The sequence below is a fragment of the Primulina tabacum genome, chromosome 3 (genome assembly GCF_025594145.1).
Source record: "Primulina tabacum isolate GXHZ01 chromosome 3, ASM2559414v2, whole genome shotgun sequence".
NCBI lineage: Eukaryota > Viridiplantae > Streptophyta > Magnoliopsida > Lamiales > Gesneriaceae > Primulina > Primulina tabacum.
The window spans coordinates 18,327,855-18,344,262 of NC_134552.1; the positions used below are offsets into that span (position 1 = coordinate 18,327,855).

At 40.0% G+C, this 16,408-nt stretch overlaps 1 protein-coding gene across 1 annotated transcript; it reads left to right on the forward strand.

Annotated features, from left to right (window-relative positions):
• The first annotated feature begins 15,635 nt into the window (after positions 1-15,635).
• LOC142538542 (uncharacterized) lies at positions 15,636-16,151 on the forward strand. The gene has a single exon (XM_075643858.1). The coding sequence runs from the start codon at positions 15,636-15,638 to the stop codon at positions 16,149-16,151; it is 516 nt and encodes a 171-aa protein (XP_075499973.1).
• Positions 16,152-16,408: the final 257 nt, after the last annotated feature.

The following is a 16,408-nucleotide window of genomic DNA, read 5'->3' on the forward strand; positions in this document are numbered from 1 at the left end:
CGATCAATAATCACCCAAATAGCATCACAGCCCTTGGGTGAACGAGGTAAATAAGTCACAAAATCCATAGCGATATGTTCCCAATTCCATTTCGGGATTTCAAGACTATGGAGCAATCCTCCCGGTTTCATTCTCTCGGCTTTTACTTGCTGGCAGACAAGACATTTCGAAATAAACTCAGCAATGTCCTTCTTCATACGTTTCCACCAGAATTGAGGTCTCAATGTCAAATACATCTTCCGACCTCCAGGGTGAATACTGTATTTGCTACAATGTGCTTCACGAAGAAGAGCAGATTTCAAATCAGAATCATTAGGGACTACCAGCCGACCATTAAGTCGTAAAGAACCATCAGAAGAAATCTAGAATCCAGATTGATGTCCTGCCGATACCAGTTCTTTCGACTTTTGGATCTGAGCATCGCTTCGTTGGGCCTTTCGTATCTTCGATATCAAATTCGGCTCAATTTGCAATGCTGAGACAGTAACAGAATTCCAATTCGAGTGAAAAGTCCAGCCAGAAGTACAAATATCCTCATGTACCTTGGCGACACAAACAGAAGTTAAAACAGAATCATAAACTTTCCTACTAAGGGCATCCGCAGTAACATTCACCGATCCAGGGTGATATTGAATCTCACAATCAAAGTCCTTCAAGAGATCCATCCACCTGCGTTGCCTCATATTCAAATCAGATTGAGAAAAGAGATATTTCAGACTCTTATGGTCCGAATATATAACAAACTTTTCTCCGTACAAATAATGGCTCCAAATTTTCAGAGCAAACACAATGGCGGCCAATTCGAGATCATGAACAGGATAACGTGTTTCATGAGATTTCAATTGACGAGATGCATAAGCAACCACTTTTCCATGTTGCATCAAAACACAGCCCAAACCTTTACCAGACGCATCTGTACATACCACAAATCCTCCGGTACCTGAGGGAATAGTAAGCACAGGTGCTGTGGTAAATCTCGTCTTCAATTCAAGAAAACTAGCTTCACATTCATCTGACCAAATGAATCGCTGATTCTTCTGTGTCAGTTGAGTAATAGGTTTAGCTATTTTCGAAAATCCTTCAATAAAACGACGATAATATCCAGCCAAACCCATGAAGCTACGGATCTCAGGAACATTCGTAGGTCTCGGCCAATTCAATACAGCTTCGACCTTAGCAGGATCAACAGATATGCCATGTCTTGAGATGACGTGGCCCAAAAATACCACTCTGTCCATCCAAAATTCACATTTGGACAATTTGGCATATAAATGACTAGTACGAAGAGTTTGAAGTACCAGTCTCAAATGTTCAGCATGCTCCTTTTTCGATTTCGAATATACAAGAATATCATTGATAAATACAATAACGAATCGGTCCAGATAATCTCGGAAGACACGATTCATTAAGTCCATAAAAATAGCAGGAGCATTCTTAAGACCGAAAGGCATAACCAGAAATTCATAGTGGCCATACCTCGTACGAAAAGCAGTTTTGGGCACATCTTCGTCTCGAACTCGTACTTGATGATACCCAGAACAAAGATCAATCTTCGAGTATACAGAAGTACCTTGAAGCTGATCAAACAAATCATCAATACGAGGAAGTGGGTACTTGTTTTTCACAGTAGCCCGATTCAATTGCCTATAATCAATACACATTCGCATCGTACCATCTTTATTTCGAACAAATAAAACTGGAGCTCCCCAAGGTGATACACTCGGTCGAATATATCCCTTATCGAGAAGATCCTGTAATTGTTCTTTCAATTCTTTCAATTCCAATGGTGCCATGCGATAAGGAGCTTTCGAAATAGGTGCAGTCCCCGGCACAAGATCAATACTAAACTCGACTTCTCGATGAGGAGGAAAATCGGGAATCTCATCGGAAAATACATCTGGGAATTCTTTCGCAACAGGAATCTCAGATAAAGAAGACTCCTTCTTCGAAATATCAATAGCGTAGATAAGATAACCTTCATCTCCGCTAGTCAACAATCGGGACATTTCCAAGAAAGATACCAATGGAATTTTGGCTTGGGAACCCTTGCCATAAAAATTCCACTTGGGTCCATCAATCGGTCGAAATCGAACCACTCCATGACAACAATCAACAGTAGCTCGATTCATCATCAAGATATCCATGCAAACAATACAATCAAAGTCGTGCATTGGGAGGACAATCAAATTCAAGAACATCACATTATCCTCATATATTAATACACAATTATGCACAACTTTTTCAGACAAAATAATCTTCCCTGCTGGTGTCATACAACGGGGTACACTCAATATCGTGAGATGCAACAAATGCATGAGATATGAATGAATGAGATGCTCTTGTATCAAATAAAACACGTGCAGGATAATCGCAAAGCGTGCAAATACCTGCAATCACGCCTCCAGGAGCTTCTCTCGCCTGATCCTCAGTCATGGCATACACTCTCAATTGAGGAGGAACTTGGGTACTCTGACCACCCGGTCCTCGATATCGTGGGACACTCGACTGCTGAAATGATGGAACAGGAACAGTAGGTCTCGTCATACCAGGGCCACCTCTAAATCCTGGCTGGGGTTGAGCAGAAGTCGTACCCCTGTTCGGACATACTCGAGAGAAATGGCCTTCCTGCCCACATTGATAACAAGTACCAAACATACCTCGACACTGCTCGATAGTATGTTTACCCCCACAATGGCTACAATAGGGTGCAATCATAGGACTCCCTCGTTGTGATCCACTAGAGCTCGAAGAAGACGAAGAAACAGAACCAGTCTTCTTAAACTTCTTACCTCTCGGCCTCAAAGTAGGCTGCTGAGCTGACACCGGAGGTGGAGGAGTATACTGTGGACCTCATCTCCTAAGTCCAGCCTCGGCTGCCTTGGCTCGTTCAACTGCCTCTGCGTAGCTGGTAGGCAATCCAGAAACAACATAAGTATATAAAGCAGGATGTAATCCATTTACAAACCGGTTATATTTTGCCCTCGCATTCCCAGCTACGTGAGGTGCATACTTCAGTAAAGTAGAAAACTTCGAAGCATACTCTGCAACAGACATCATTCCCTGCTGCAGATTATTAAATTCATTCTCCTGTGCAGTATAATAAGATGGAGGAGAATACTGCTCCAAAAACTGGGCCTTGAAGACATCCCATGTGACTTCAACCCAAGCTTCCTTCAGTCCAATCTCAGCGGCTTCCCACCAAGATTTAGCTCGGTCTTTCAACTGATACAAAGCAAGTTTCAGTCTCCGAGCCTTAGAATACTCAACAATATTAAACAGATGCTCGATATCCTTTAGCCAGGCCTCAGCTCTTTCAGCACTCTCAGTGCCAAAGAACCTCGGTGGTTTCAGATCCTGGAATCGAGCCATCACTACATCCATGGACAATCCTTCAAATTGCCCAACAATCCTCTCAGTAATGCTACTCGCAGTTTCATTTGTGGGATCCATCTACAAATCAAAAGATGAATATCACAATTTCATAATCTCATCATCTCATATCATCAATCTCATCAGATACTTACTCGAATCAAATCAAGTAGGAGCAAGTAATACAAATAATTCAAACACAAGCGCACAATTCATTTGTGCCTATTCAAGTGTACACAAAACTCAATCGAGCATTCCCAGCTATGCTCTGATACCACTCTGTGTGGGGCCCTTAGCTCCTAATCGTTATTACAATGCAATCTGATTAGGGTTAATTAATTACAGCGGAAAACGAGTTTAAATTTTCTTTACAATGAGCCCAAATCATTTTATTTGAATACTAAAAATAGTATTTAATCTCACGTCATAAACATGCCCACACGAAATCAAAATCTATCATATACAAACAACTCACATTCTCGGGACATGCCCCTGTATATAGATACATATACATATATACTGGGAACAAGACAAAACATAAAACCTCAGCCCAAGCTGTGGCTCCCTCCAGAAGTACCCTCTCCGGTCTCCTGATATCCTGGAGTACCTGCCATTGTCCACACACAAAGACAACAACAGCCCCCCTTGAGGGTGAGCAAAGCTCCGTATGGAACAACCAATCATATATACCACAGATATCTAAGCAATGATATATGGTATGCAATGCATGTATGTCGTGGAGGTATCGGGTCAAATGCCCATCCACTAAGCACATGTCAGAATCAATCGAATCGCTATCAAATCAATGCTCGAGCTGGCACACCGGCCAATATGGGATACTCGTATGATAGCGTCGGCAAAGCGCCATCAAGTCCCAAATCTCATATCCAATCATATGGGGCCACAATTGTCTATGCTTTACGGGTCATATAATACCGGCATAGCGATTGTGTTCACAAACCCCGGAAGCCAATCAAATCATATCAGGGTATCCAAGGATCATAGCTCAACGTGCATGTCATGTATCGATGTATGCATAAAATGATGTGTGTTAACAAAACATTTATTTTATACATCGATATCTCAATCTCAATGTCATGTATGCCACATCAATCAACAAATAAGGCATATAGACACATAATCTCATTCCAATCAATCAAATCAATCTGACATATATCATATAACACAGATACATATCGTATGTTACCCGGTCGCAACATACCTCAATTCTTCGTTTCCAGTTGATGTAACCTGAAGATATTGATATTACACTTTATCTACATCAATAACATACTCATTCCAATCAATAACATACTCCAAAATCATTAATATGAGTTTCAAATATCATTTGAAACTTCAAAAATTCATATCAAATCAAATTCATATCATAATTCAATTCCGACTTCGAATACAAGTTTCTTGTCGGTTATTCTACTACATATCAGAAATTCAACTTCAAATACATGCTATTCCAGCACTTTGATATTTAGAGCTACTGGAACTAGAAGAAAATTACCTCATTCAGAAGCCCTCGACGCGAAGATCATAAATATATAATTTGTTTCGCGTTTAGACAGCGTTTCGAAGTCGATTCGGACGAAAGAAATTCGAATTCCCTCGTATTCTCTCGAAGCCTCTGAAATGAAAGGAAGAAAACGAATGGCAAAAATTGTTCTTATCTTCCCACCGCTCTCGCGCTCAGGCGGTAGAATTCTCGCGCCCGAGCGCGAGAGGTTCTGCCCCCGAGTTTCAAATGCACCGCGCTCGTGCGGTCAAAAATTACCGCTCGGGCGCGGCATGTTCTGTCCAAATGCCACTTGCTCCGCGCTCGGGCGGTCACAAACTACCGCTCGGGCGCGAAGTGTTCTGCCCGAACACTCAAAATTTCTACCTTGGCGCTCGCGCGGTTATTTTCTACCGCCCGGGCGCCACTCGTTCTGTGCAATTATTTATGTTTGTACTAAATTGGCGTCCGGCCTCTCCAATCGAGCTCTTACAACGTCAATTCATATTCAATATTCATTTTCTCAATTTCCTTGTCATAATATACATCAAATACATAATCACATATCAATTTCATGAATTATCGATAATCACGCAGGATTTACGATAACACGATACACGGTCCTTACACCTCCAGTCCTAGAAATAGACTTCAGCATTGAATTGATACCAGGTACAGTACCTATTTCTAAAACTCCATACAGAATGGCACCAATTGAACTGAAAGAATTGAAATATCAGCTAGAAGATTTACTAGCTAAGGGTTACATCAGACCTAGTGTTTCTCCTTGGGGCGCTCCAGTTCTGTTTGTCAGGAAGAAAGACGGTTCAATGAGACTCTGTATTGATTATCGGCAATTGAACAAGGCTACGATAAAGAATAAATATCATTTGCCTCGTATTGATGATTTATTTGATCAGTTGCAGGGTTCTTCTTTTTATTCCAAGATCGATCTGATATCTGGATATCATCAGTTGAGAGTCAGAGATTCTGATATATCGAAAACAGCTTTCAGAACCAGGTATGGCCACTATGAATTTATAGTCATGCCGTTTGGTTTAATGAATGCTCCAGCTGTATTTATGGGTTTGATGAACCATATATTTCAGAAATATCTTGATGACTTTGTGATTATCTTTATTGACGATATTCTGATTTATTCAAAGAATCTGAATGATCATGCTGAGCATTTAAGAATTGTATTGAAGATTCTGAGAACTGGGAAACTGTATGCAAAGGTGTCCAAATGTGAATTTTGGCTCAAACAAGTTGTAATTTTGGGGCACATTATATCCGGAGATGGTATTTCTGTTGATTCTAGCAAAGTTGAGGCTGTGATCAGTTGGCCTAGACCGACATCTGTGCCAGAGATACGCAGTTTTATGGGTTTAGCGGGCTATTATCATCGATTCATTAAAGATTTTTCTAGTATTGATAAGCCGATTACTCAGCTGACTCAGAAGAATGCCCCATTTGTTTGGTCAGAAGCGTGTGAATCCAATTTTCTAGAGTTGAAGAAGAGATTAACCAGTGCTCCAGTGTTGACTATCCCGTCAGGTACTGGTGATTTTTTTCTTTATTGTGATGCTTCTCACAGAGAAATAGGTTGTGTTTTGATGCAGCGAGGACATGTTATTGCTTATGCCTCAAGACAACTGAAACCACATGAGACTCGCTACCCGATTCATGATCTTGAATTGGCTGCTATCGTGTTTGCATTGAAGATCTGGCGACACTATCTATATGGTGAAAATTTTTAAATTTATTCTGATCACAAGAGTTTGAAATATCTATTTTCACAGTCAGAACTGAATATGAGGCAACGTAGATAGCTTGATTTATTGAAAGATTTTGATTGTGAAATCAAATATTTTCCGAGAAAATCAAACGCAGCAGCTGATGCACTGAGTCGAAAGGTATGTTCTTTATCCCTGTCGACGATTAGTGTTTCGAATTTGATTGAAGATTGTTGTCTTTCTAGATTAGTATTTGAAACAGATTATCAACCTCTGAGATTGTATACCATTCAAGTTGAACCAGAGTTGATTTTAAGAATCAAAGAAACACAAAAAATCGATCAGAATATTCAGAATTCGATTGCGATGGTCAGGTCAGGACATCGATCAGAATATCAGGTTCTTGATAATGTATAATATGTGAATAATCGACTTGTGGTGCCAAATGTTTCAGACTTGAGACAACAGATTTTGACAGAAGCACACTGTAGTCGTTTTAGTATTCATCCTGGGGGCAGAAAGATGTACAATAATATGAAGAAACAGTTTTGGTGGAAACCGATGAAATCAGATATTGCAGATTTTGTATCCAAATGTTTGAATTGCCAACATGTGAAAGCAGAAAGGAAGAAACCATGAGGTCTGTTGCATAGCTGATCTATTCCAGAATGGAAATGAGATCACATTTCCATGGATTTTGTTACAAAGCTACCACGATCCTCCCGAGGTTGTGATGCGATTTGGGTCGTTATTGACAGATTGACCAAATCAGCGTGTTTTATTCCTTACAGAATGATATACGGACACGACCAGATGGCAGAGATTTATGTCAGAGAAGTGGTCAGATTGCATGGCGTGCCAAAGTCCATTGTATCAGATCGTGATCATCGATTTACTTCACACTTTTGGCACAGTTTGCAACAAGCTCTAGGTACGAAATTACATTTGAGTACTGCATATCTTCCTCAGACAGACGGACAATCAGAGAGGACTATCCAGACATTGGAGGATATGCTTAGAGCTGTAGCGCTAGACTTTGGCACTAGTTGGCAAGATTCCTTACCACTTTGTGAATTCTCCTACAACAACAGCTATCAGACGAGTATAGAGATGGCTCCGTTTGAAGCATTGTACGGCAAGAAGTGCAGATCCCCTCTTTATTGGGATGATATATCTGAGGTACCTGAACTTGGGCCTGACATGATTCGAAATACGACTGAGAAAGTAAAGCTGATTCAGCAGAGAATGAAGACAGCTCAAGATAGACAGGCCAAATATGCAAATATTCGACGTCGACCATTAGAATTTGAGCAAGGAGATAGAGTATTTCTGAAGATTTCTCTTTTCAGAGGCATTGTCAGATTTGGCAAGCGAGGAAGTTATCTCCACGCTATATTGGGCCGTATGAGATTCTGGAAAAAATAGGTGTGTGCCTATCAACTCGCTATTCCTCCTTCTCTATCTGGGATACATGATGTCTTTCATGTGTCTATGTTGCGGAAATATCTTCCTGATGCTTCTCATGTTCTTCAGCCAGACGAGGCAGAACTTGAAGAAACTCTGAGTTATTTCGAGAAAACAATTCAGATTCTAGATCGTAAAGAAAAGCAGTTCAGAACGAAGACTATTCCGCTTGTGAAAGTTCAGTGGAGTCGTCATGGCATTGAAGAAGCTACTTGGGAGATTGAATCAGACATGAGACAGAAATTTCCAGAGTTATTTCAATGATGTGAGTTTCTTATTCAGTTTCTGTTATATATTCTTATTTTATGTGATTTGGTTGCCTGCGATTTCGGGGACGAAATCATGTCTCAGAGGGGGAGAATTTTAATGCCCGAGATTTTATCCTTTTAATCCGAGATTATTAATTTATGAATTGATGTGATTATGAAAGGACAACTCCGAGACAAGATTTGGGAAATCATGAGTATTGTGTGTGTGAAATCCAGCAGGCATCGCGCACATGCGCGGAGATGAGGCGCGCATCTGCGCGAGCAGCAAGTGCCGAGGCAGAAGACATCGCGCATATGCGCAAGACTAGGCGCACATATGCACGAGCATGTGTAACAGCCAAATGCCGAGACAGTAAGTCTCGCGCATATGCGCGAGAAGAGGCACGCAAATGCGCGAGCAGATGGATTTGTCATGTGCCGAGACAGTAGGTCTCGCTCATATGCGCGAGGACCGGGCGCGCATATGCGCGAGCAGTGATCTATAAGAAGTTGCCACTTGTCTTGCCATGCATGGGGACATGTATAAACCTTCATTCCATCTTCATTTCCTTCAGAATTCTCAGAGGAAAACCGAGACCTTCCATGGAGATTCTCAAAGTTTTCTCTAAATCTTAGAATTTTGGTTGTGCAAGATCCGGCCGTCTGATTTTCAATCCGAGTTTAGTTCCGTACTTCTCCTGTCAAGAGCTTCAAAATGATGTAAGTTTTATTACTTTCCTGTATGGTTCGAGAATTCGGTATTGAAGAAATCATGATATGATTGATATTATGTGTTCTTGAGATTATAATAAGTCTGTAATCGAAACCAGATCGAAGAACGGACAGTTTATTCAATTGTTATCAATTTTCAGCCTATGTTGAATGAGATTGTACAGATTTTGTAATTGTGAGCTATAATTGTATTGATTATGAGTTGTGATTTGTATCTGTTGATATTTGAGTTGCCGGATATATCGAGATTGCGATGTTATGCCGTCGAAACAGAAGCAGATTGAGTATTGATCAAATCATGTCTTGCTTTGAGTTGTATATTGATATTGTACTTCTCAATAATGTCATTCTAGAGTTGGTATTGAAGGCTTCGAAGACTGAACAAAGCCAGATTGAGATTTGAATAAGTCAAACCAGGAACTACAAAGAGAAAAGTATAAATCAATGTTAAACCGGGAAAGATTAACTCGAGTAAGAGATAACTTGAGTTTCCCAAAACCACATACTTTATTGTAATTACTTTGATGTGTTTGCAATTCTTGAGATTGATATACTTAGTCTATTGAGTTATAGCAAAGCATGCATTATGAGTCTTTGGCAGAGGTGCCAAGTCACTGGACATTTGGTTTATGTCGATGTGCTTAGGAGAAGATCGACTCCTATTATAGAGATTCGATATAGTGGGCCAAAGTCTGGGAATAAGAATATACCACCACCTAGCTAGGAAGAGTAGGTGGGAGACTTGTTACGTTCTTATTCAAACCGGGATCCCTAGATAAGAGTCGAGTCAAAGAGTAAGAGTTAAAGAGTTTGATTTATGGTTTTGTATCGATTTATGTTTTCGTAGATTACGATGCATATTGTATTACAAATGTTATATGCTTTTGTATATGCCTGTTTGCAATGCATGTATACATTGTTTATACTCGGAAATATGTTTCTCACCGGAGTTATCCGGCTGTTGTTGTGTTTGTATGTGTGCATGACAACAGGTGGGACAAGATCAGGGTCGAGAAGAGCTTGATAGATCGAGATTAGAGTGGTGATCCAAGCTTAGAAGTAGAGCTGTTGTTCAACACATGACATGTAGTTGATAAACATTAGTTTGTTATGACTTTCTTTTGTACAAGACTTGTACTTTTGATCATGTTGTATATGTTGAACTTGATCTTGTAATTTGAATAAGATGGGACCTAACTTGTTGTAGAAATTTGTACATTTGTGTAGAAGGTGTTCAACATTTAAAAAAAAAATTTGCGACCCAGTTTATTTAATTGATCTATTTAATCCTAATGATGATTGAAAAGAATGAGTTAGCGTCCGGGTCCCCACAACCTCATCAGGTCGAAGTACATGTGATGGATCTGGTTCATATTTTATTAACATAGAAACATGAAATACATCGTGAATGGCAGATAAAGCTAGTGGCAATGCCAACCGATAAGCAAGATCCCCAACTCGGATCAAGGATTTCGTATAGGCCAACATATCGAGGAGATAATTTCCCTCACACGCCGAATCGAACAGTGCCTTTGAAGGGAGATATTTTCAAAAATACTTTATCACCTTTCTGGAATTCTAAGGGTCGTCTTCGTTTATTCACATAACTCGTTTGATGATCCTAGGCAGCTTTCATTCGCTGTCGAATCAACTGAACCTTATCATTCATTTCCTGTATCATTTCAGGTCCAGTCATCTGTCATTCACCAATTTCATCCAAGAATAACGGTGATCTACACCGTCTCCCATAAAAAGCTTCAAACGGTGCTAGACCAATAATCATTTGGAAGCTATTATTATAAGAAAATTCTACCAATGATAAAGTATCTTGCTATCCCATTTTGAAATCCATTACAACATCACGTAACATATCTTCTAACGTTTGAATTGTACGCTCGGTCTGATCATCAGTTTGATGATGATAAGCAGTACTCATAGCCAAACGCGTACCCATAGCTTCTTGGAAACTACCCCAGAATTTAGAAGCAAATCTGGGATCACGATCAGATACACTCGAGACTGGAACACATGCAGTCTCACAATATTCTCGATGCATAAACGGGACATTCTCTTATAAGGATAAGTCCACTCATACGGAATAAAATGTGCAGATTTCGAAAGTCGATCGATAATAACCCAAATAGCATCACAACCTTTGGGCGAATGAGGTAAATGAGTCACAAAATCCATACAATATGTTATCAATTCCATTTTGGAATTTCAAGACTATGGAGTAATCCTCCAGGTTTCATTCTCTCGGCTTTCACTTGCTGGCAGACAAGACATTTCGAAATAAATTCAGCAATGTCCTTCTACATACGTCTCCACCAGAATTGAGGTCTTAATGTCAAATATATTTTTCTACCTCCAGGGTGAATACCGTATTTGCTACAATGTGTTTCGTGAAAAAAGGCAGATTTCAAATCAGAATCATCAGGAACTACCAATCGACCATTAAGTCGTAAAGAACCATCAGAAGAAATCTGAAATCCAGAAGGATGTCCTGCAGATACAAGTTTTTTAGACTTTTGAATCTGAGCATCGCTTTGTTGGGCCTTTCGTATTTTAGATATCAAGTTCGGCTCAATTTGCAATGCTGATACAGTGACAGAATTCCAATTCAAGTGAAAAGTCCAACCAGAAGTACATATATCCTCATGTACTTTGGCGACATTAACAGAAGCTAAAACAGAATCATTAACTTTACGTCTAAGGGCATCCGCAATAACATTCATCGATCCAAGGTGATACTGAATCTCACAATCAAAATCTTTCAAAAATCCATCCACCTTGCGTTGCCTCATATTCAAATCAGATTGAGAAAAGAGATATTTCAGACTCTTATGGTCTGAATAGATAACAAATTTTTCTCCGTACAAATAATGGCGTCAAATCTTCAGAGCAAACACAATGGCGGCTAATTCCAGATCATGAACAGGATAACGAGTTTCATGAGATTTTAATTGACGAGATGCACAAGCAACCACCTTTCCATGTTGCATCAGAACAAAGCCCAAACCTTTACCAGATGCATCTGTACACACTACAAATCCTCTGGTACCTGAAGGAATAGTAAGCACATGTGTTGTGGTCAATCTCGTTTTTAATTCAAAGAAACTAGCTTCACATTCATATGACCAAATGAATCGTTGATTCTTCTATGTCATTTGAGTAATAGGTTTAGCTATTTTCGAAAATCCTTCAATAAAACGACGATAATAACCAGCCAAACCCATGAAGCTACGAATATCAGGAACATTCATAGGTCTCGGCCACTTCAATACAAGCTTCAACCTTCGCATGATCAACAGATATGACATGTCTTGAATTGACGTGGCCCAAAAATACTACTTTTTCCATCCAGGATTCACATTTGGGCAATTTAGCATATAAATGCCCATTGCAAAGAGTTTGAAGTATAAGTCTCAAATATTCAGCATGCTCCTTTTTCGATTTCGAATATACAAGAATATCATCAGTAAAAACAATAATGAATCGGTCAAGAAAATCCCCAAAGACACGATTCATTAGATCCATAAAGACAGCATGAGCATTAGTGAGACCGAAAGACATAACCAAAAATTCATAATGGTCATACCTGGTACGAAAAGCAGTCTTAGGTACATCTTCTTCTCGAACTCGTACTTGATGATAACCAGAACGAAGATCAAACTTAAAGTATACAGAAGTACCCTGAAGCTGATCAAATAAATCATTAATACGAGGAAGCGGATACTTATTTTTCACAGTAGCCCGATTCAGTTTCCTATAATCGATACACATTCGCATAGTAACATTTTCGAACAAATAAAACTGGAGCTCCCCAAGGTGATACACTCGGTCGAATATATCCCTTATCGAGAAGATCTTGTAATTTTTCTTTCAATTCTTTCAATTCCAATTGTGTCATGCGATAAGGAGCTTTAGAAATAGGTGCAGTCTCCGGCATAAGATCAATACTAAATTCAACTTCTCGATGAGGAGGAAAATAAGGAATCTCATCGGAAATACATCTGGGAACTCTTTCGCAACAGAAATATCAGATAAAGAAGGCTCCTTCTTCGAGACATCAACAGCGTAGATAAGATAACCCTCATCCCCGCTAAACAAAAATCGAGACATTTCCAAAGAGGATACCAATGGAATTTTAGCTTGAGAACCCTTGCCATAAAAATTCCACTTAGGTCCATCAACAGGTCAAAATCAAACCACCCCATGAAATCAATCGACAGTAGCTCGATTTGTTGTCCAGATATCCATGCCAACAATACAATCAAAGTCGTGCATTGGGAGGACAATAAAATTCAGGAACATCACATTATCCTCGTATATCAATACACAATTATGCACAACTTGCTCAGACAGAATAATCTTTCATGCCGGCGTGGCTGTCGATAACGTATCATACAATGGGGTACACATAATATCATGGGATGGAAAAAATGCATGAGATATGAATGAGTGAGATGCTTTTGTACCAAATAAAACACGTGCAGGATAATCGCAAAGCATGCAAATACCTGCAATCACACCACCAGGAGCTTCTTTCGCTTGATCTTTGGTCATGGCATACACTCGAACTTGAGGAGGGCCTTGGGCACTCTCACTACCAGGTCCTCTATATCGTGGAACATTTGACTGCTGGAAAGAGGGAACATGAACAGTAGGTCTCATCGTACTAGGATCACCTCGAAATTTTGGCCGGGGTTGGGAAAAAGTCGTACACCTATTCGGACATACTCGAGAGAAATGGTCTTCCTGTCCACAATGGTAACAAGTACCAAACATACCCCGACACTGCTCAATAGTACGTTTGCCTCCACAATGGGTACAATTGATAAGTGCATTTTGTGCACATAAATTATCCCTATAATTCATATAGATTGTTAGTTTTCTTGGGCAGAATTATGCGTTTTTTGTTATTTTTGGTGTGATTGCAGAAATTTAGGTACGGCCACGACATGGGCATGAAAATGAACTAAAATGGCGCTTAGGAGAAGAAGTGTGAGCAAATCAAGCACTGAGGGCAGTGAGACCCGTGCATATGCGCGCGAGACCAGAGAACCTCGCGCATATGCGCCGGACATAAGCGTGCATATGCGCGCGCAAATCAATTTTGGATGAACAAAACAGAGGACTCCGCGCATGTGCGCGGAGCAATGGCACCCATGTGCGTGCAAGAAGAGAGCCAACACACAGAAGGACCCGCGCATATGCGCGAGACTTGGTCGCGCATATGCGCGCGGCACGATGTTCAGACTTAAGTAGGTCAGTCGTGGATTTTGAAAAGGGGTTCGAAATCTTGGAAGCAACAGCCGACATATCATAGAGAAAAGGAGCGAAAAAGTGAGAGCCAACGGAGACAGAGCGCAAAGAACGGAGGCTGAAGACGCTTAATCCGGACACGGAGATGCACTTTCATCTCTCTTCAACACGTTTCTAATTCAGTTCTTTACTTTTACGTTTTAATGATTAAAAACAGGTTTTGTTGTGATCTAGATTTGAGTACTAATTTTATTTTTTTGAGATTGACGTAGTCGTGGTCGAACCTATGTTATTGACATTTGAATTTTCATTGAACTAATTCATCGTGTTTATTTGTGATTTCTTGTCTTTAATGCTTTTGGATTACTGGCCATAATTCGACTGATCTAATAATTGAGATCTAACACTCGAAAGAGGGGATTGAAATTAGGACAGGAGAAATCACATTGTCAGATGTTTATAACGTGCAAAAGACGTATAAATTTGGCGAATCCATAAGAGAACCTTGTATGCATTTATTACGTGTTACATGATTTTGAATAGACATATTAAAATCGATAATAGGTAATACAGTTCTATTTATCACTTGAAAAAGGGAAAAGAAAATATTGTGAGTTCTTGGTTAATAAATATGGTGCAAATTAATAATATGTTAGACGATTTTAATTTAGCATAAGGGAGACTCGACAAAATCATATCTCTAGATTGCTCTACTCACTGAATCTCGACTGTGTGCATAAGATTTACATAATTCGCTATTTTATCTGAATTGATTATAAACCAACTCTTTGATTTTTCTAAATAAAGTTGAGCTATGTCAATGATGGTACTTAATATACAATTTTAAATAATTACTCTTCGTGGGATCGATATCTGTACTCATACCAGTACTAAAACTTGACACCGTACACTTGCGGTAGTGAAAATACGCAACAAGTTTTTGGCGTCGTTGCCGGGGAGTAAAACTATTTAATTGTATATTGATATCGTTACTAAGTAGTCTTGACTTTAATTTAGACTTTATTTTATTTTCTTTTTGCTAGTTTATAATATCTGCTGTTTTGCAGTGCATGCGAAGATACCAAAATCCCGATTTGCTTATTTTTGATCCGGAGATCGAAAGAACTGCGAGAAGACTAAGAAAAGCTAGAAGGGGAGAAATCTTAGCAATGGCTGAGAATAGGGAAAACGACAGACATATCTTGCCGGAGGCCATACCTATCAGAGATCACTTCCGACCAGTGATCGACACTCACTATTCTGGCATTGCAAGAGGGACCATCAACGCCTTTCGAACTAAAACCTGCCCTGATTAATATGGTCCAACAAAACCAGTTCGCGGGGACTGCTACTTCTGATCCTCACGTTCATTTGAGGACTTTCCTGGAGATCACGGACACGGTAAAAATTAATAATGTTCCTGATGATATTATTAGATTGCGTTTGTTTCCGTTTTCTCTCAGGGACCAAGAAAGAGGATGGATCCAATCATTGCCGTTAGGGAGCATTACGACATGGAAGGAGTTAACCACGAAGTTCCTTTCTAAATATTTTCCCCCCGCCAAGTCTGCACAATTGAAGATTGAGATCAGCACTTTCAAGCAGACTGACTTTGAACAGCTTTACGAGGCGTGGGAAAGGTATAAGGAATTGTTGCGGAGGTGCCCGAATCATGGCTTTGAAGACTGGGTACAAATCGAGCTTTTCTATAATGGGTTGAATGGTCAGACACGTACAATAGTGGATGCAGCGGCAGGTGGCACAATCTTTGCCAAATCTCCTGCTCAAGCCTATGACTTGCTTGAGCAGATGACTATTAATAGCTACCAATGACCGCCTGAGAGGTTAGGAGTAAAGAGAACAGCTGGAGTCTATGTAGTGGATCCGACTACATCGCTCACCTTCCAAGTTTCTGCACTAACCACCCAATTAGCAGCTATGAACAAGGTGAGCACAGCAGAGGGTGAAAGTGCACCGGTTGTTGTTGAAGAAACACATTTTCTTGAAGAAGTCCAATACATCAACAACAAGAATTTTGGAGGCTATGGAGGATATCGATGTAACCCTTCCCCTAATACTTATCACCCTGG

Coding starts and splice junctions, on each gene's coding strand:
- LOC142538542 (XM_075643858.1), top strand. CDS start 15,636: ATGGTCCAACAAAACCAGTTCGCGGGGACTGCTACTTCTGATCCTCAC.